This window comes from Protomyctophum bolini (assembly GCF_963924005.1).
Source record: "Protomyctophum bolini genome assembly, chromosome: 7".
Lineage (NCBI taxonomy): Eukaryota > Metazoa > Chordata > Actinopteri > Myctophiformes > Myctophidae > Protomyctophum > Protomyctophum bolini.
The window spans coordinates 14648928-14669938 of NC_137868.1; the positions used below are offsets into that span (position 1 = coordinate 14648928).

Here is a 21011-nt window from a genome sequence, read left to right on the forward strand (position 1 = left end):
TCTGTCTGTCAACTTACCTGCGCATGTGTGTGCATGCGTGCGTGCGAGTGCGCACGTGTGTGCTTGTATGTACGTATTTGTGCACTTGCATTTCAGAATGTGTAGGTATTTCATGAGTATATCAGCATGCTTGTGTGTGTCTATGTATTTGATACTGTGTGTGTGCGTGCCGATGTGTAAACACATACTTTCCTCGCGTGCTGTACTTTGCCTTAGCGGGCGTGGTGTGTAAGCCAGGCAGCGCAGCACCTCGGGGTGAAGTTTGATTGATTGTGATATCAGAGGTGGTTATTATTTTTTATTCTCCCTCCTGGGCGGAGGTGGAACTGCACTCTGCCAGAGGGCCGTATCACTCCCCCAGCCATGCTGTCATGTTTTGGCAGCCCCACTACAGTGTTGGTTGCCTCAATGCTCCCCGCAATAGATTCTGTCACTTTGTACGTGTGTTCGGCTATGATCAAGGGGCCAATCCAACACCAACAAGTGTGTGTCTAGTGTACATTTTCACGCCGTGGACTCCCATGTTAATAATATATGTGTTTGGCCGAGGACCACCGTCTGAAAATATTTTGTTCCAGGGAGGGACACCCTGCGCCCCCCTCCCCCCCCTCCCTTTAAAGATTATTTTGAAAATAGAAAACCCGTCGCGCTGTTCAAATAACCGATGTGTGTAGGGTTCAAGTGGTTGAGGCGATGTTAACCAATTTTGTCATGGACGTATGGTTACGGTATTATACTGTAGGCCTGCTGGTTGCATGACCCAGCTGTATAGTGTCTGCTGTTTTCACGTGCATGGACTCTCTCTCTCACACACACACACACACACACACACACACACTTTCTGTCTCATTTGGTGGTATATGATGTACAGTACCGTACGGTACATACTGTAGTGTAGGTGTTCGCAATGAACCACGGTAAAAAGCTGTGTTACTTTGTTATTTCTTTCTGTGTGTGTGTGACTGTGTGTGTGTCTGTGTGTGTGTGTGTGTGTGTGTGTGTGTGTCTCTCTCTCTCTCTCCCTTCCCTCTGCACATCACTTTCATCGCTCGGCAATAAAAGTTAATAGGCGTTTTGTACCTCTCATGAAAGTCCTGTCTTTCTCTGTCTCTTGTTCCCTGTCTCTCTCACCCTTTTCATCTATGTCTGTCTCTCTCTCTCTCTCTCTCTCTCTCTCTCTCTCTCTCTCTCTCTCCCTCTACGCCGCCCCCCACCCAGCCACTCTCCTTCTCTTCATTTTATTTCGGTGTAAATCCCATGAGCAGCGGTACTTGCAGTATAAATATTGGCAGAGAAACCCTACACTAATGGCGTCCTACTTCTGTCCGGGAGGGACGTGAAGCGACGGAAACTTTCCTCACACCTCTACCTCCGTCTCTCTCGAAGTCAAACGTCCGGTCCTACTATTTGTCACACACGTTACCGCAGTGACATTTGTTCCCCGCCTTTGAAGCATCTCTTGGAGCGCTGAGCCGCAGCCGTGCCGCGCTCGGGAATCATTTGTAGTTGATCTGACCCCCATCCAATCCAACCCGTGATGTTGAGTGACACCCGGGGAGGCATTGGGTCCCATTTTTTGGTATTACCCGACCAGGGATCGAACTCAGACCTCCCAGGTGGACAGTCTGCTGTCCTCTTTGGTCCACTGTGTGTCTCTGTCCTCGCTGTCCTCATGGTCCACTGTGTGTCTCTGTCCTCGCTGTCCTCATGGTCCACTGTGTGTCTCTGTCCTCGCTGTCCTCATGGTCCACTGTGTGTCTCTGTCCTCCCCCAGCTGTCCTCATGGTCCACTGTGTGTCTCTGTCCTCCCCCAGCTGTCCTCATGGTCCACTGTGTGTCTCTGTCCTCCCCCAGCTGTCCTCATCGTCCACTGTGTGTCTCTGTCCTCCCCCAGCTGTCCTCATGGTCCACTGTGTGTCTCTGTCCTCGCTGTCCTCATGGTCCACTGTGTGTCTCTGTCCTCGCTGTCCTCATGGTCCACTGTGTGTCTCTGTCCTCCCCCAGCTGTCCTCATGGTCCACTGTGTGTCTCTGTCCTCCCCCAGCTGTCCTCATGGTCCACTGTGTGTCTCTGTCCTCCCCCAGCTGTCCTCATGGTCCACTGTGTGTCTCTGTCCTCCCCCAGCTGTCCTCATGGTCCACTGTGTGTCTCTGTCCTCGCTGTCCTCATGGTCCACTGTGTGTCTCTGTCCTCGCTGTCCTCATGGTCCACTGTGTGTCTCTGTCCTCCCCCAGCTGTCCTCATGGTCCACTGTGTGTCTCTGTCCTCCCCCAGCTGTCCTCATCGTCCACGCTATTGCTCAATTTATACTCTGTATAAATTGAGCATATACTCTGTATAAATTGAGCACGTAACACTGTTGTGTTACGTGCTGAAAATAGTTAGGTGGATCTGCAAGCTCGCATCCCGTCACGGTGTGAGTTTGTAGATGAGCTATGAGCTCTATTTTCCCATTTTTTTGTGAAAAGCATAAAGATCTATATTCAGATTCAGTAATCATTGCTATAGAGTTTTGTTCAGTGACAGGTTTCTCCCCGTCTTTCCATTTCTTTAATAAACAGAAAATCCATTTTTAGGTGGGTTGCCAATTTCATATAGTAACCATCTATCAGCATCTTTTTTATAGTGGTCCAGTTTAAATGTTGTCAGCTCGTTTCTTTGTCATCAATTTCACTTGTTCATCCTGCATCTGGAATAATAATAATAAACTTTATTTATTCTTTTTCACTTCATGACAAAGAATAGAAAGTGCTTTACAGAACAAATAGCCTCGGTACCCAGGCTTTTATTTCCTTTCGCATTTGACTACAGAACGAATAAAGACGGTATAAGTTGAGACCGTAACCCCTGTTACTGAACAAACCTTATTATGACTTTACTGTAGCAATGATTGCTATCAGAATATAGGGCTATTTGACACTTTTTTTAACAAAAGAAAATCACTTACTGCACCTTTAATCAGGCTTATGTCCACAGCTGGAAAGTTCCGGAGCCAAAATGTAGGCCTACGTAAACGTAAAATGTAATCTATTCTAGATAGCATAAAGTTATCACACGTGTACCAATGATTCGCCATGCAACTCCTTACAAACAGTTGCAAGGAGTTGCATTGGTGTAACATGTCCTTGACTCCTTAAAACTGTTTTGTTGCAAGGAGTTGCATTGGTGCGGTTTGGGCCTTAGACAGTTCATTGTTTACTTGGTATCCTATTGTTCAATGTACAGATTATTATTTTTGATTGCCTTTCATGTGGAAGGTTGTGGGTTCGAACCCCGCCTGAGGTCGACGTCAGTAAGGGCATGTGGTCACAACGGGTTCATAACGATAAATCAAATGGGTTCAGGTCTGAGCCAAGTCTCCTGAGGACACGTGTCTGAAGCCTGTCCTGGGCAGGGGTCTCCGGACGTAAAAACAAACAACATTGTTTAGACATTATGTCTAGTGCTTCATTGTTTACTGAAGCACTAGACTGTTAGTCTGTAGTCTGCAGTGCTAAATGCCTGACATTGTAAATGGAGTTGAGGCAACTCTAACTTTCGGCATCTCCTGTGTTTCAGGTTTCGAGAAGGTGACGATGGCCGACCGCTTTGACTGCGACAACTGCAAAGAGTCGCTGTATGGCCGCAAGTACATCCAGTCGGAGGACAGCCCTTACTGCATCCCCTGCTACGACAGCCTGTTCTCCAACACGTGTGACGAGTGCAAGGAGCTCATCGCCCACGACGCCAGGGTATACACACTTATTTTATTTTTTATTATAAACCATCAAAAAAATCCCGCATGAATTAGGCTATTGTCAGTAGTTTGAGTCCCATTATGGGGAGTTATCACTTCTCTTTTGGGTCTTGAGCTACAAGGGTTGGGAACAACATTTATAAACGGTAAGAAAGAAGTAGGGAGGGAGAAGGAATTATGAAGGAAATATGAATTATGAAATTAGGAATTAAATTAAAAGAGCATTTTAAAGCTGAGATCATTTAGACATAATGTAAGACGTATTTGAATTAATGTCCGGCCCTCTAAAATAGATATATTGCATTTTGGAATGGAACTACAGTATACAGTGGGCTAAACAAACTCTGTCAGCTGTTAGTCAGCCCTCCATGCTGTACTGTAGTATAAACTCAAAGTCATTTTTCTTTTTACCGTGTTTTGACACGGTCTTTAAATGGCTTAAACAGAAGTTGTCCCCCCCATGTTAATGGTGTATAATACATGGTAAATGAGGCGTGTTCAATATATTTTGTGTGGCAAGACACAGTAAAGGCCAATTTAACACGCAATTACACAGGCAATTTCCACCACGTCCATGTTAGCCAGTGGGCTAATTCTGCTTCAGGTCGTAAAAGAAAAGCCGCATGAGAAAACGTCTCCTTCTTCCCCCACAATCAAGTAAAATTTTAATCTTCCCTTAATGGAAAACCCAAACAAGACGCAGGTCATTTGTGATGTGAATAGAGTTGACAGAATGTGGCATGCTAGTCCAGTGGTTCTACAAGTGGGGTCTGGGGACCCCCAGGAGTAATTGGGGGGGTCCCAGGGGGTCCCCAGCAAAATGGGTAAATACAGCATCACACGCATTTTAACCACTTTATCCATTTATATGTTGGCTATAAAAACAATAGCAGATATATTGGAAAACTTGAATAACACAAATCTTCTCTTTTGGGGGTCCCTGTCACAAAACATTTTCAGATGGAGGTCCGCAGCCTAATTCATATCAATTTTGGGGGTCCTTGACATGAAAAAGATTGAGAACCACTGTGCTAGTCAGCCACTACCATGCTTGGGTATATAGAAGCCAATGACATAGCAACACTCTCACAACCAGCGGACTGTGTTTGTCTTGGCACGGAGTCGCATAGACAATAAATTCAACCTCATCCCTGTCAGGACCTCTTTTACGCACAAAAGCACTCACGCTCACAGATGTGCACGCACATACGCACGCGCGCACACACACACACACACACACACACACACACACACACACACACACACACACACACACACACACACACACTTACTGTCCGTGTGGATATTTCACCATGTGTTTAACACAGACCACTCTCTCCTCTCCATTCTCCTCTCCTCCACTCCACTCAACTCCTCTCCATTTCCCCTTTCCTCCCCACTCCTCTCTACTCCTCTCCTCTCAACTCCTCTCCATTTCCCCTTTCCTCCCCACTCCTCTCTACTCCTCTCCTCTCAACTCCTCTCCATTTCCCCTTTCCTCCCCACTCCTCTCCACTCCTCTCCTCTCCACCCCTCTCCTCTCCACTCCACTCCTCTCCTCCCCACTTTCCACTCCTCTCCACTCCTCATTGGTCTATACTAGATGTAGTCCTACACATTTATATAGAGTAAAATTAACCCGTTAATAGCCTACACCACACTGCTAATTTAAAAGTCTCTAAATTATCCATTGACTTTCTTTAATAATTCATATTCACCTGCTTTGTGCAAGCCGGTATTCCGTCATCTACACACCATCTGGTATGGCAATAACCTGGGCACGATACGCTAGTATGCAATATACTGCAATAGTGTGTGCACAGTATTGCACGCACTGTGTGATTGTATTATCTCTCTGTGTTGTATTGTCTTATATATGTCCATCCCTTGTCATAATGCAGTCACACTTTCTGGTGCGTTTATTGCCCTTGGTGAATTAAGTCATTGATTCTGAGTCTAATTCTGATGTAGACTCACATGTCAGACTGAACCACTAGTTAAAACCTATGTTGCTGTTTATAATGAGTTTAAAAATCAACAACTGAAGAAACAAGAACCAATTGTTGGGGTGGTCCTTTCATATCGGGGCAATGATGTGATTGGTTCCCATAGAGCAGTGGGTTTACGGCCGTCCTCCCACTGTTCTGGTAACAACCTTTGATTATTTCCGATGTCACCAGATGTGTCAGTATAGGCAGAGATGATGAGATTGCCATGATGCAATAGGGGTGCAACAGTAAATTTCTCAATTTCTCTTCTAAAAGAGAATCAATCATTTAATGATAAGTGTTAAAGAGTGGCTGTTCTGAGTCAGGCTGCTTCTATTGTGCATGCTGGCTCAATGGAAACACTCTGCTACACCGGGTCTCAAAGTGTCCTTGAGTGAGTTCCAAATGACCCTGTACCGCTCTTTAACTTGTTATGGGGTCCTTGAAATTAAAACGGAGCGGACCGGAGCCTTTATTAGTATCATCTGTAACACCTGCGAAGGAAGTAGCCAGGGAACATTTTCAACCCACCTGAAAATTTATTTTCAGTTCATTAAATAACTGGAGAGATGGGGGGGGGGGGGGTATTGAGCAACACAACAGCAATTAATACTATCAGAATATAGTGCATAAAACCTTTGTTTTACCTAAATAAATATCACTTACCCTACACTACAGTACCTAGAGTGTCATACTTTCCCCATGATTATGACCTCTGCCCCCTGTCGTGGAATTCTGGATCAATATCAGTAGGCAATAGGAGTCGAGACAATATTCTAGGTGGTGTTGCATATGCTTTAATTTGCATGATATCATTGGGTGAAGTATGTTAGATAGTTGTGCAAATAAAGGCACTTCACGAGCATCGGAGCCCACAGTGTGCGAGTACCGGTATCTTCTTTCCTTTATCTGTGCCTACTACTCACCGCTCAGCACCTGCCCAAGTTGGGATTGGATGTGCATGTCTTTGTACCTTTTTCATGAAGTATGTTAGACACACAGTCTGACCCAGATCGGTGGTATGCTAGTTCTGCCAACAAGCACGGCTCACAGCTATATACTGTAGCTGCTATACAAGGACAAGCTAAACCATAACACATAGGCTGCAACAAAAACAATCAGCTATCAGGCCTAGCAGAGACATCTTGGCTCCTACAGTCAACCAAATATCATGTTATATCATAATGTATTACCATGGTAGTACTTATATAATACCATGGTAAAATCATATAAACAACCATAATAACAATATTAGGCCTGGCCTCGATTAGTCGAGGGAGTCTAATTTGACTACCACGCTCTAAGTCGATTTATTTTTTGTTTTGTTGCATGATTCACCTAATTTGTTACATTAATTCATTGACAAATACTAAATCAGACATTAAGCACCCCCCACAGCCCAAATGGAATGAAATTGGATACAAAAATAATGATTTTGTGCAATCAGACTGATTTGACTGCCAAAAGTTGCCTAAAGTTGCCCTGTTGTTATTTCCTGTAGCCATGGTCGTCGAGGGCCGCTGAGCAGCTTATACCATAATTACACTACTTAATCAACGAAATTTGGGCAGGCGCTCGTATTTGACATTCCGTTTCTCTCCAAAGTTGAAATTTATAGCAGTCCTAATTAAACCATATAATTCTTGTACATTTTCCTGCCAGGAGTTATTCTACGAGGACCGGCACTACCATGAGCACTGCTTCCGCTGCTTCCGCTGCGACCGCTCCCTGGCGGACGAGCCGTTCACCAGCCACGACGACGCCCTGCTCTGCAACGACTGCTACTGCAACGAGTTCTCCTCCAAGTGCGTGGCCTGTGACAAGACGGTCATGCCAGGTGAGACATGCAAATGAACGGATACGACACGCTATGGACCTGGTATATACTAGGCGTAGGGCCATCTCCGAGTAAGGATTTTTATAGTTGAATCTGATTGGGCGAATGTTGTCTATTGTCGACTGGTAGTCGACTATAGAGCGCCGAAGTTCTGACGTCACTTGCTCATCCCCTGGTCCCTACAGGGGTTCGCGGAAGTTGTTCTATATGGAGAATAACATGGGGTCATCTTAAAAATGTCCAAAAATAAACAAATAAACAATAAACAAACTGTCTCTGCGATATTGTTGGGCAGGTGTCTCTGTATCGTTTATGACAGTCAGTCACTTATATTTGATACAGTCTGTTTCTAGTGAAAACAAATTCGGCAGCAGTAACATTAGCGTTGTCAGTTGATTCTGTCAGTTGTCAGTTGATTCCCTTATGTCATCGCTAGGGACGCATGCTTCAGTAGGCAGGAACTGGGGGTGGCAATGAAGGACCGGGAAGTCTGGCATAGCATTGTGGAATCTATGATCTCGATCGCGGTCAAAAAATTATGATGATGATTCTTCATATCTATTGTTTATTTTTCTTTTTTTTTAATATATATATTTTTATCCCACGATTTTGTAACCCATTTTTCACCCCTGTGTCAATCATCGAATGTGATCCTGGCCTCTACACACCCTCCACTAACCTAGTCCCCATATGGGGACATGGGGAGAGCAACGGACTTTAACTCATGCTTCCTTCATGCCTGAGTGTCCAAGTTGCTCCTTTCCACCTGACAGGGGGGAGTTTCCCTGGTTGGACGTAGCGCGTGGAAGGAACACGTTATTCCAACCAGTTCCTTTCCCCTCCATCAGGCACCCCGGCTGGCCAGGGGGAGGCAGTTTAGTGACCAGGATTACTGCATGTTTTTTGTGAGGGTACCTACCCTAGGGGACATGGGGAGAACATGCAAACTCCACACAGAATTATTATATTGTTTATTTTTCAATCACAGTTCTTATATGAGGCGATCTAATACAAATAAAAAATTACACAAACCCGTGGACTAGCGGTTTTGACATCAGACTTCAGTTCTCTATTGACAGTCTACTATAGACTTATTTAATTTAATTTATTGATTTATATTTTTTTATAATTTGACTGAGAGATTGGCAGTCGAATCAGTCTGATTACATAAAACATGTTATGCATAGAAGATCATTCCATTTGGGCTGTTGGGGGAGCCTTATAAAGCAATAAGCCCCAAGAGGTCTCAGGTTACCGGGTATTTTATAATGGCTGAGAGGCGTAGTGAGACCCGACGCATAGCGGAGGGTCTCCGACCCTGTCAGCCATTATAAAATATGCGGTAAGGTGGGACCTCGCGTGGCTTATTGCTTTTTTTAATTATTATTATTGCTTATTGCTTTAAGGAATGTGTATGCTGTTCTGTGTCAGGCGTGCTTAACCCAATCCCTTTGCAGTGCTGGATTGGGAGGGCGGAGCTGGCAATCTGCAGAAAGGGAGACACCTGGCCAGTGTCCTCCCCAAACACTATAAAACACCTGCTGTGTTGATGTTCTGGTTTCTCCATTCCTCCTCAGGCAGGCTGCAGGAGCATCCACACTAGAGCACCCTTGCTTTTGTTTATCTTTGATAGTTGGGCAGCAGTTCGCTGCCAGCTTTATTTGGAACACGGAAATGATTTGTTTAACTTTATTCATTAATTATTCAATAAAATACTTTTTTGCTGCTTTAAACTCCGTCTGGTCTCCCCATGAGCCAGCCTTAACAACGGTTACAAACATATAGCAATATTATGTTTTTACTCGGCCCCGTGCCTCCTATTCCCCCATCTCGGGTGACGGGGAATAGGAGGCACTTGATGTCTTTACGAGGCCGCCCACATCTAAGCGGTGCTTCGATGCCCGCATGGCCAGGGTGCATAAAGTCAATCAAGTGCTCCCCTTCCCCAGTTCAGCTACAGAGCTGTGGGATCAGCTGGGAATGATATAAAGTGATTGAAGGTGTGGATTTTCGTGAGATTTACAACGGAAACCAGCCAATCAGAATCACGTATTGGGACTAACCGTTTTAGAATGTCTGATTTAACATATACTTGCTTGGTTTCTAGTATACACAGTGTCACACACCAGCCCTCCTACGCATGCTTTCTTCTCCTTAACCCACTTAAGCCCTAGTTGGTCCAGTATACAGTATACAAATGGAACAAAATCCATTTACCTGTCAGAGGTAAGGGGAGTCCTTGAAATGTAAATTAAGGTTTGAGAAGCACTGTTGTAGATCTGCTTATTAATTTAACTTTTTTAGACATTTCTTTACGGTTTTCTCCTATGACATCTCCGAAAAAGGGACGCCAGGTCATTAAAAAGGCATTAGTGTCATTCAGTATATCCCAAATATATCACGTGTCACATTGCAAATTGAAAGTTCCTGACGGACAAACACATTCTGAAGGGGGAAACGTGTCATGGAGCATGTCTGCACTTGGTCCAGGAAGAAAGAGCACTTGAAAGATGGAGAGCTATAGATCAAATAGATACGAGGGAGAAGGGGATTTAGAAAATAGACAAGAGAGACAGGGAGAGAATGGGCGAGGAAGAGGAAGGCTGGAGTTAGCGATTGAGCGGCAGCCAGCGCTGAATGTGACAGAGTAATTGCCAGTCTGCCTGACTTGTTGTATGTGAGCCAAATCCTGAGGGCTGGCTGGCTGCCAGCGCTCTGATGATAACAAGAGATAAGCTAGCCGTCTATTTCAGCACCACCGTAGTGGCCAACGCAGCGCTCATAAAAATGGCAAACGATTCCAGGAAGAGAGCGGCGTTCCCCTCTATTTTGGGGCCATTCCGTCTTTCTTCTTTTTTGGGGGTGAAGATGTTTGCATGTCGGCCAGGCCTCTACATCATCATACCCCCCCCCCCCCCAGTGAGTCATCTTGTGAGGTAGTCATTGTGTTAGGATGATCTTCCTGCCAGGTTACATGGCAATTATGGAAGCCCACAGGAAGTTAATAGCACACTGTTCAGTCCATTTGGTGTGTGTGTGTGTGTGTGTGTGTGTGTGTGTGTGTGTGTGTGTGTGTGTGTGTGTGTGTGTGTGTGTGTGTGTGTGTGTGTGTGTGTGTGTGTGTGTGTGTGTGTGTGTGTGTGTGTGTGTGTGTGTGTGTGTGTGTGTGTGTGTGTGTGTGTGTGTGTGTGTGTGTGTGTGTGTGTGTGTGTGTGTGTGTGTGTGTGTGTGTGTGTGTGTGTGTGTGTGTGTGCCTGCGCATAAGTGCTTTTGTTTCTATTCTCAAGTCTAAGTCCCATCCTGTGTCTTTTAATAGAGCCGGCAGATACTATTGTAGTGTTTTGCATAGACACACAGACACACGCATGCACTCAAAAGCTGACACACACATACTTGACTCTGTTTAACAATTGGGCACTAGGTTATAGTGTTTTGCCCAGAGAGAGAGAGAGAGAGGGAGATCAAAGACACAGCGATGGAATCCTCAGAAGCTCTTTTGGTTACCAAGATGGATCTGATAGGCTGTGCTGAAATGCTCCCCTGGTGCCAGAGATTGTCATCCAGATGTTGAAGTATTGTTGATGGAGTGATTCCTTTTTTGTTCTCACTCAGTTTATCTTTCCGTGCAAATATTTCCTCTCTGTGAAGGACACTCTGGTGCTGTTGTCTCCTGCCCACTGTCATTTATCATCTCATTTGGGCTTCGTTTCACTGTCAGATTCCCTTTATTCACCAAGTACAATAAATTATTGTATTGGTGCAGATGCTTGCATACTGACGGCTTGCATTGCAAAACAGCCTATAATGACACAGCAAGGACATCAGCAATGATGCCGCACTAGACATACGATAGAACGCTGTCCTTGCAAGATATATGATGCATTGATACAGCCTCTTGAAATGTATATTAACTATTCAATGATTGCATGTATATTATAATAATAATATATAATAGCAGAGCTCGACTTGAGACTTGAAAGATGAACTCAATCAGATATGACCTGGTAAAACCCCGGAGCAATATGCTTATTCAAAGAACAATACCACTTTAAATATATGAATTTATCACAGACCTACTGTACTGTACTATACTTTCGCTAAATATAATTTCAACTTTCCTTCTGCCTCTATATCCCTGCTACTCTCTCTCGTTTGTTCGCTACTCACTCACTCACTCTCAGTGCATTATTTCTCTAATTGGTTGCTTGGAGGTTTGTTTACACATTTTTTCCACATTTTAACAGAAATAGAAATGCATGTGGAAATGTAACACTAATTTCTCTCTCTCTCTCTCTCTCTCTCTCTCTCTCTCTCTCTCCCTCTCTCCGTCCCCTAGGTACGAGGAAGCTGGAATATGGTGGCTCTACGTGGCATGAGGCCTGTTTCATTTGCCACAGCTGTGAGCAGCCTATTGGCTCTAAGTCCTTCATCCCTGACAAGGATGAGCACTACTGCGTGTCCTGCTATGAGGACAAGTTCGCTCCGCGCTGCACGCGCTGTAAAAAGGTACCACTGTTACTCATTCACTTAGTTGTTAGCCACTTAAAACCCCAGACAGAATACTTTGTTGACCGTGGCCTGAACATCTGGTATTAAAACATTTTCAGACACAAATGTTGCACGCTGATTTGCTATTTTTGAGGTTTTGCCTATAATGCTACAGTATGACCAAAATAGGGATGACAGGCTTAAATTGGTTAAGCATAAGTGGATTAAATAATCATCATTTATCAGAAAATTCTACATCGTTGGTTAGTTAAGGTTAGCTGAGGAGAGGCTTCTGGCTCCTTGAGATGTTTCATTTTTTTTTCTTTTTCTCTCTTCGTGTGTCCTCTTTTTGAGGACAAGAGGTAAAACAAGGACCAGTGCTGTAAAAGTTCTCAATCTTAACAGACAGAGTGCTCTCTCCTCCACTTCACATTTTTTAATGTGTCTCGTTTTAGCGCACACTGCTGTATTGTCACAAGTAGGCTACTTTGAACTGCCCCACTGTCTCAATAAGGTCTTTAAATGCCACTTATATGGATTCTCAGTCGCTGTCATTTGGATTGCATAGAAGCCAGAATGTCATGTTGCGCAGCGAAAATAGCCTATCTACAAACTCTCAATGTGTCGCAGTTCGGTCCTTTCACACTGTTTGACAAATTGCACATTAGGGCCCTCATTTATCAATTGATAAATGTGCCCCAAATTCGAGTGTCGGTTTTATAGTACAGTCATGTCGCCACGGCATTTATAAAGTGATCGCAAACAGCTGATCCTTCCTTCATTTCATTCCTTAATTTCATTCCTAGCAGTGATAAATGTGACGGCTGAAATCAATCTGGCACGCCCTATGAAATCAAGCCTTGCCCTCGTTTTTGCGACATGAACAACTGCAATACGACCACACAACGTATGGAAACCATGGTTACAAAAGTTTCCCCCGCTTGCCTTGCCTTCCGGTAATTCCGGCGTGCACCCATATTTTGGCGTACGCCGCTTTGATAAATGAGGGCCTAGGACTTTAGGCAATACAAAAAAGTTCAGGCGTGAGATTAGATTTCAGCTTTTTAATCCATGCATATCCATGTGTGTACTGTATATATTTTGACAGACCCTGGCTAAAGGTGGAGTGACCTATCGGGACGAGCCTTGGCATAAGGAGTGTTTTGTATGCACTGGGTGTCAGATGCAGCTCGCCGGGCAGCACTTCACCTCCCGAGACGACAGCCCCTACTGCCTGGTGTGTTTTGGCAGCCTCTACGCCAAGAAATGTGAAGCCTGCTGTAAACCCATCACAGGTCTGCACTATATATCACTGTGTTAAAATCCTTTAAAACCGGGAAAGCATCTGTGCCATTTTAGATATTAGCTACTGTATATTTTAACTCATTAACTGTCCAAATTATTTCGCCTCCTTGCCAAGGTCTTTTCAGTCAGGTCCTTATTTTAAAAACCAACCCAAGTTTCCTGAGTTTATTTGTATTGATCCAGCATAGCCTTCCCCGTCGCTAGGTGGCAGTGGCTGGTAGAGCAGCTGGATGGGAACCGTAAGGTTACTACCAGTTCCATCCCGGGCTCTCCAGAGTTAGTGTCGAAGTGACTCCTTGAGCAAGACGCTGAACCCCTAATTGCTCCCGATGTGCAGATTGGGGCCTTGCATGGTTTCCTGCCGCCATCAGTGTATGAATGTGTGTGTCAATGGGTGAATGTAATGCACAATCTATGTAAAGCACCTTGGATGAAGGCGCTATATACCATTTAGACAATGCTTGTTTCCACGGTGTGACGTCATTGAAATGTTTCCGCTCCGGCCACTTCTATTATAAGCGCGATCTTTAGCTGGGTTTTTAAACGCTGTCTGTTTCTCGCTCCCTTGTGCCTCAGGCTTCGGAGGAGGGAAGTACATCTCATTCGAGGACCGCCAGTGGCACCAGACGTGCTTCACCTGCTCCCAGTGTTCGGTGACCCTGGTCGGAGCTGGCTTCTTCCCCGCCGACGGTGACAGGATCCTGTGTCGCGAATGCAACAGCAACCTCAAATAGAGCCGCTCCTCCCCTTTACCTTTTACCTTGATCTATAGATTCTATACCATGCTCCGTAAGCAGCGTATTAAAAACCCCCAAACCATCGCAGAGGCTCTTAACACATGCATAACACGTACATAGATGTGCGTGTCCTTTTTGACTGTTTGTTCAGCCTCCCCTACTTCTTAACACATGCTTCCCTTCAGATTAGTGTTTTTTTCTTTCTTTTTTTTTACAAATTTCGAGGACCCCTCGTAACTCTGAGAATGTACAAATCTCTCATAGTTACAGACCTGTAAATGATCCATTTGGAACCCCCTCGAGGAAACCTGAAGATCCCTGGACCCCACTTTGAGAATCACTGCTTCAGATGATTCTTATACACACACACTTATACACGCACGCATGCATGCACGCACGCACGCACGCACGTACGCACGCACATACACACACACACACACACACACACACACACACACACACACACACACATAGCCATATGCAGTGAAATCTGAAGCGCTATTTTAACTCACATTTAAATGAACTCTCTAGATGTTACTAAGAGACTGCTTCCCTCATGCTCCGTCTCTGATTTGGGTGTTTTTATTTTGTATAGTCCGCATTTATCGCCGCAGTTATTTTGCCAAATGAAAAGAACAAAAAACAGATAATAATGATCAGATGAAACTACGTTTTTGCAGTGCCTTAACAGTAAAGTCAGATATTGTATGTTATGTAATGTCAAAACCTAAGAAAACCGCTATGCAATCATTTAGCGAATATTTGATATGAATGAATTGGCCACCTCAGATGACGGTGGTTCTGAAAAGCGCAGACCCAGGAGTCGGGACACAACTGTAAAGCTGTTGAGTCTGCATATGTTCAGGTGTGGTTGAGTTGCTGTTTTAATTGCATTTGTATGCATTGTTTTGAATGTCCTAGAGTGTCAGTTCTCCTTCTACACTGTCTTCATGTCCCTTCACCAGAGTGTCAGTTCTCCTTCTACACTGTCTTCATGTCCCTTCACCAGAGTGTCAGTTCTCCTTCTACACTGTCTTCATGTCCCTTCACCAGAGTGTCAGTTCTCCTTCTACACTGTCTTCATGTCCCTTCACCAGAGTGTCAGTTCTCCTTCTACACTGTCTTCATGTCCCTTCACCAGAGTGTCAGTTCTCCTTCTACACTGTCTTCATGTCCCTTCACCAGAGTGTCAGTTCTCCTTCTACACTGTCTTCATGTCCCTTTACCAGAGTGTCAGTTCTCCTTGTGCACTGTCTTCATGTCCCTTCACCAGAGTGTCAGTTCTCCTTCTACACTGTCTTCATGTCCCTTCACCAGAGTGTCAGTTCTCCTTCTACACTGTCTTCATGTCCCTTCACCAGAGTGTCAGTTCTCCTTCTACACTGTCTTCATGTCCCTTCACCAGAGTGTCAGTTCTCCTTCTACACTGTCTTCATGTCCCTTCACCAGAGCAACCTAAAGTAGTGCTTCTCAACCTGTTGTCTCGTTCGCTGCCCACCCATCTGTCCACGTAACGCGGCCGGTTAAAGTGACAAACATACTCTTACATAAGATCTGTATGGCGAAATTAGGAGGGGAGGGGGAGAGAGATTTCTCACATTGTCCGTTGAATTTTCTCTCCGTTCGCTTGCCGACTGGGGCCATCCCGACGTGTACGTGAAATGTTTTCCTCTGGTCCTGGACTGGTATTTTAACTCAGCCATACTAAGCCAAATCTCAATTGATTGTTATAATTCAAAGGTCTCTGTTATCTGTCAAGTGTCTATTTTAATGTGGTGTACCACTCAGGTTTATATTAGAAGTACGTCGGGAGTGGCTTATTGTCGGTATCAGCCGGTAACACATGGGAGTCTGTCCCCGTAACAATACGCTAGACCCCTGGGAGATGGATTGCTGAGGTGGAGCGCCACGCCTACCATCAGCTCCCAGGTATTACCTCTCTAGCAAATATTATGACAGTGTCGAGATTTGTCAATCAGACATGCTCCATTGGAGTGATGGCATATAATACATTTGACCTACTTTTGCACTCAGGGGTATGACATACTGTATATGGTATGACATGTGTAGATTCCACCAGTGCTGGTTGCATAGGCTACATATGTGGGGTCACTGGGGGAGCTACTCTTAGTTGCAACTGCCATTTAGTGGATGAATAGGGTATAGGTGTAAACGATTTCGCATTAACATAAGAAAGGTTTCAAACTATACATGGAGGCTCTATAGGTGCTTGTACATAAAAACCCGTCTCTGTTCAGTATGTTGTGGTCAGATGGGTGGGCCGTGTGCATTTTCAGGATTTAAAGAAGAAAATCATGAGGTTTTTATTTTTTACATCATCTTTTGATGTCTTATTATCATAAAAAGTATTAGTGTTTTGCAAATTATTTGGGGAGCCACGGCCCACCAGTGGTACCCCGGCCCACAGGTTGAGAATCACTGACCTGGAGAGAACAGGATAGGTACTGTATGGACATTGCTGCAGAAAGTGAGATTCATAAGGTGTGTGTAACCACTTAGAGTTGAACCCTGTGGGAAACCCAACAGCTACTGGTCGTCCAAAGTGGAACCCCCTTTGGAGTATGTGCGAAATGCTAGCCTGGTTAATAAACCAGACCGAAATTGCCTGCCGATCCCGCGACGATGTTGTGCGATATTAGTCTGGTTTATTAACCAGGCTAGCGAAATGCAGGGTTCGATTTGTGAAAAAACAAACAAAATAAACAAACAGGAGGGGCCATATATACATTTAAATAGCAGATATATAATATCACAACAGATCTGGTATAGATTTTTTATAAAAAATAAATTACATAATTCTGACACATTTTACAACGTACTTTTCTTTTTTATTATTAAATTGTTAAATAGTGATATCAAACATAAGTATTAAATGTATCAAAGCCAATGTTTTGATTTAATTTAGTCTGACCAGAAGCAGGGATCAAATATCCAAAAAAATCTAAACCTGGCAATAAAACATTAAGAGGCCGGATTCCAAGTCCAACCCTGGCAAAATGTGCATTATAGCCCAAATATACTGAGAAAGAGAGAGAAACCGAGATTGAAGAGAGATTGACAGAGCCATTATAAAGGTTTTAGAAGGTAGTCCAAGTTACTCGCAATCAAGTCATTTGCACTATGGATAAGATATTCTCTTGCTACCATGTTACGTGCACATATACGAACACGATTCAAAGAATTTATACATCAACCATATTCACATGGTGATCATTTTGCTATTACTGTGTACAGCAGGGTGTATGATGATGAAAGACTACAGTCACCACCATGTGAATATGGTGAATAGACCACTCTTTATCCTATATTATTGTCTTTTTGTTGACTTTTACATGTTGTATTCCTCATAAAGGCCTTTGTCTGTCCCTGCCTTTCGTGTGTTGTCTTAAATGTTTCTATTTCCATTGCTCAGAGCCAGCATTTAAGAGTGAGAAATGGGCTTGCCCAAAATTAAATATTTCAGTGTATTGCAGTTTCAGTATGCATGTCTTTGTACTTCATGGCTATTTGCCACAATAATTATTTTGTTGCTGTTAATGTTGTTTTGTTATGCTTGTTTGTCACATTTATATGAAAAGTTAAAAAAATTAAATAATAATTTCATTGTTTGAGCTTTGATGCTGGCAAGTCAGAGTTGGCAAATGTGCTTTTTAAGATGGAAAAATAGACCATCAATGTGAGAACGATATAAACTTTCAAAACAGATGATAATTGATGTGACCAAATTTGACATTGATGTGATTTATTTGTGAAGTCTTATCAAATAAATGTACATTAAATGATACTTCATGTGTTGTTTCTTTCTTCTTGTTTTTTAGTTTTTTACATGATATATCAATGCAACAACTGTAGGCTACCTGTGTGTCTGTAATTGGATAACAATTCAGTTTGAACCTGTTTGCATCCTGTAACCTAAGTTTTCTGTGGTCTTGCTTCCAACATCCAGAGCTAATCCCAATGGTGTGCTAACCATCAAAAGTCTTTCTAGGAAAGCCCCCCTCCCTCCCTCGCCCTGTGTGCGTACGTGTGAGCGAGTGCATGCCTATGTGACAGACAGAGGGAGAGCGAGAAAGCATGTGCTTGTGTGTGTGTGTGTGTGTGTGTGTGTGTGTGTGCGCGTGTGTGTGTACGCATGAGCTGGTGTTTATGCTGACGAGACTGTTTCATGGCCTTGATGAAGCACACACACATACAGGCCAATAACAAACAGACCGCCAGATACGCTCTCCTGTCGGCATTGGTGGTGAATGCGCCACCCCCCCTCCAACTCTGTTTCAGATTTTTTCACCAAAAAAGGAAATGGAAAACTCATAGCCACATGGGGGGAGGGGGACGTGAGAGAGAGTGTGGGAGAGGGAAAGAGGGGAGGAGGGAGGATGTTCACATCTGGAGTTGCTCCATGGCACTTTCAGGGGGGGGGGGGTCAGTTGTGCTCACGCATACACATGCCGCGCGCACGTGCGTGCGATTGGATTTATGGGAAGGGGTACTTAAGCGAAGAGGTGATGGGTGACAGGAAAGGTCAACGAAACCATCTCACAAAGATCGATGTGGGCAGATCTCTGCCCAACTTCATATGAGAGCCGCATGCATCTTTTATAAACGCAAGAGAATTCAGTATGTTAACAAACTACGGTAACTCACACCCTGCTAGTATTACTATCCATTGCACTCGATGCACTGGCACTTTAGAATATGTCACTGAACTCAGGGAAATTGATTGGAAATGGTCTGTCAAACAGTCTGTTAATTAATCAGTTGTTGGACTGTTAACTGACAGCTGGAATGGACTTCACGTCAGTATGGCCATCATGCCTCATGTGTTGTACTGTCCCCTGCTGATACTGTCCCCTTTGATTTAGCTGTGTGTGTGCTTGTTGTGCATATTGACGAATAAAAAAAGAATTTAAGTGTATTAGACAAAGTCATGATCTATAAAGTCACAACACCAACTTTGATGAGGCAGCTTTGTTTTTCATTTCGTGAAAAATGAAGGTGGTTAGGTGGTTTCTTCCAAACAGCAGAGATATCTTTGGTACTGGTTCTTGATTCATTCCTAGTCTCCACATGCTCCTGTGTATGTTCCTGGTCATCAGTGTTTTGTCTGTTAATAAACCCCTATTCGACCTTCCCTTTCTTTGCCTCATCCTGCCTCTGTGCTGCAGATTCACCTCTTGAAGTGACACGAACACGTTAAACTAGTGGTAGGATGACGAGGCCAAGTGTTGCTCATAGGCAACACTTGACACTGTCATCACTAGATACTTTGAATTCAATTTAGTTCAAACGCTTAACCACTTTAACCCTGGAGTCCCCGTTTTGGGCATGTCATTACAGGGGAAGAGCTCCAAAAGTTTTGATTTAACCGATGACAGACATTTCACAAAGAATCGGATGGCTGTTTATTGGAAAGAGATCATCCCCCTTAAACCCCATTTATACTTGTATAATACAATAAATATAATAGTGTGCATAAATTAAGGCAACATTAATCATTTTAAATGAATATCTCATTCTATTCCTCTTTCTCTCCTCTTCCTGCAAAAACAGGAAGAGACACAAAAGGTTAATTCTGTTTTTGTTTGTTTTTTGTCTGTGTCAAGTAGAATCAAGCCTGCCCAGCAGGAAAGGCCTGAGAAACTAGTGCATTATGACCCTCCATTTAGCTTGTTATTGAAATGCCACGTTCACTTTAGCTCGTAAATGTTAATTCAATAAATAGGATCACAGCTTGATTCTCATACTCACTTAGAGAGGGTGATTCACCGCAGACAAAACACATTCGCTTGATTATGTAAGTGGCCCTTATAATACAACGTACTGTATTGAATCAATGAAACGATCATATTCAGGTCATGGGGCTGAAAAGAATAACATGAGTTGTCATACTCTAGCTTCATTCCATCAGCCGTCTTTAACGGTGGACATGTGAGTGTGGCCTTTAGGCTGTGTGCCAAAGTTGTCATGTCCAAACTACGCAAAGATGGGGAAACATTTGACTAGAACTCGCTTTAGTTCACACAGATGCACATGCATGCACGCAGCACACACATTCGCTGAGACTTTTGATACATGTATACTGTCCTTCAGTGGTAACTACTCAAACGTTTTAATTTGGAGGACCCTTAAAGGGATACGGGTATTTCACTTCAAAAAAACGTTATGTCATTTCATCGTCTACTCAGGCTTTTGTGAACACCCCAGACAGTTTTTAAGTTGCTCGATTCAGTATTTAGATATTTTATATTCATTTTAGTTGCCTCGCCCCCTTCCTATACAAACCCATTGTAACTTCAAACTCCATTTTAACCAGTTTGATTAATCGAAAACACCTTGTTTCCCAAACAGTTTGTCGGGACCCATGTTTGGGTCGCGGACCATTACATTTTTATTTTTAATTGAGTAAGTATTTCATATAATAAAATTACAAAATCTAATAATTTCCATAAATAAATAAATAAGAATAATAAATACATATCCCGGTGTATATATATATACAAAGCTTAAGAAGTAGTGGAAATAGCAGATCCTCAAGTATAGCAAATAGCAGATCTACTATTTTCACTAGTTTTGGTACGTTTCATTTCTCTTTTAGGTTGTGATCGAGCCAAAAGGTTTGGGAACCAGCACTGTACAGAATCCAGTCCCAAAGAAAGATAGACAAATAGGATAAACTAGTCTGTACTACTGTAGCATGATGAGATTGTTGCTTATTGTCATCACTAAATACTTGAATCAATTTTGTTCAAACGCTTAACCGCTTTAACCCTGGAGTCTAAAGTGGCTAACTGAGAGACTTTCACCAAGAATGGGATGGCTGTTTATTGGTGGCTCTTCCCCCTTGAACCTGATTTATACATGGATAATAAATCTAATAACATAAAATATAATTTCAGCAT

The 21011-nt window shown here is 43.5% G+C and overlaps 1 protein-coding gene across 1 annotated transcript in view; it reads left to right on the plus strand.

The window, feature by feature from the left end:
* Positions 1-17886, plus strand: part of fhl3a (four and a half LIM domains 3a) — a 49013-nt gene extending 31127 nt beyond the window's left edge. The window contains exons 2-6 of the mRNA XM_080767950.1: positions 3559-3731; positions 7387-7561; positions 11898-12067; positions 13158-13344; positions 13931-17886. Coding sequence (XP_080624076.1) covers positions 3559-3731; positions 7387-7561; positions 11898-12067; positions 13158-13344; positions 13931-14088 — 863 coding nt within the window. The 3' untranslated portion in view covers positions 14089-17886. The remainder of the gene's footprint in view (positions 1-3558; positions 3732-7386; positions 7562-11897; positions 12068-13157; positions 13345-13930) is intronic.
* Positions 17887-21011: the final 3125 nt, after the last annotated feature.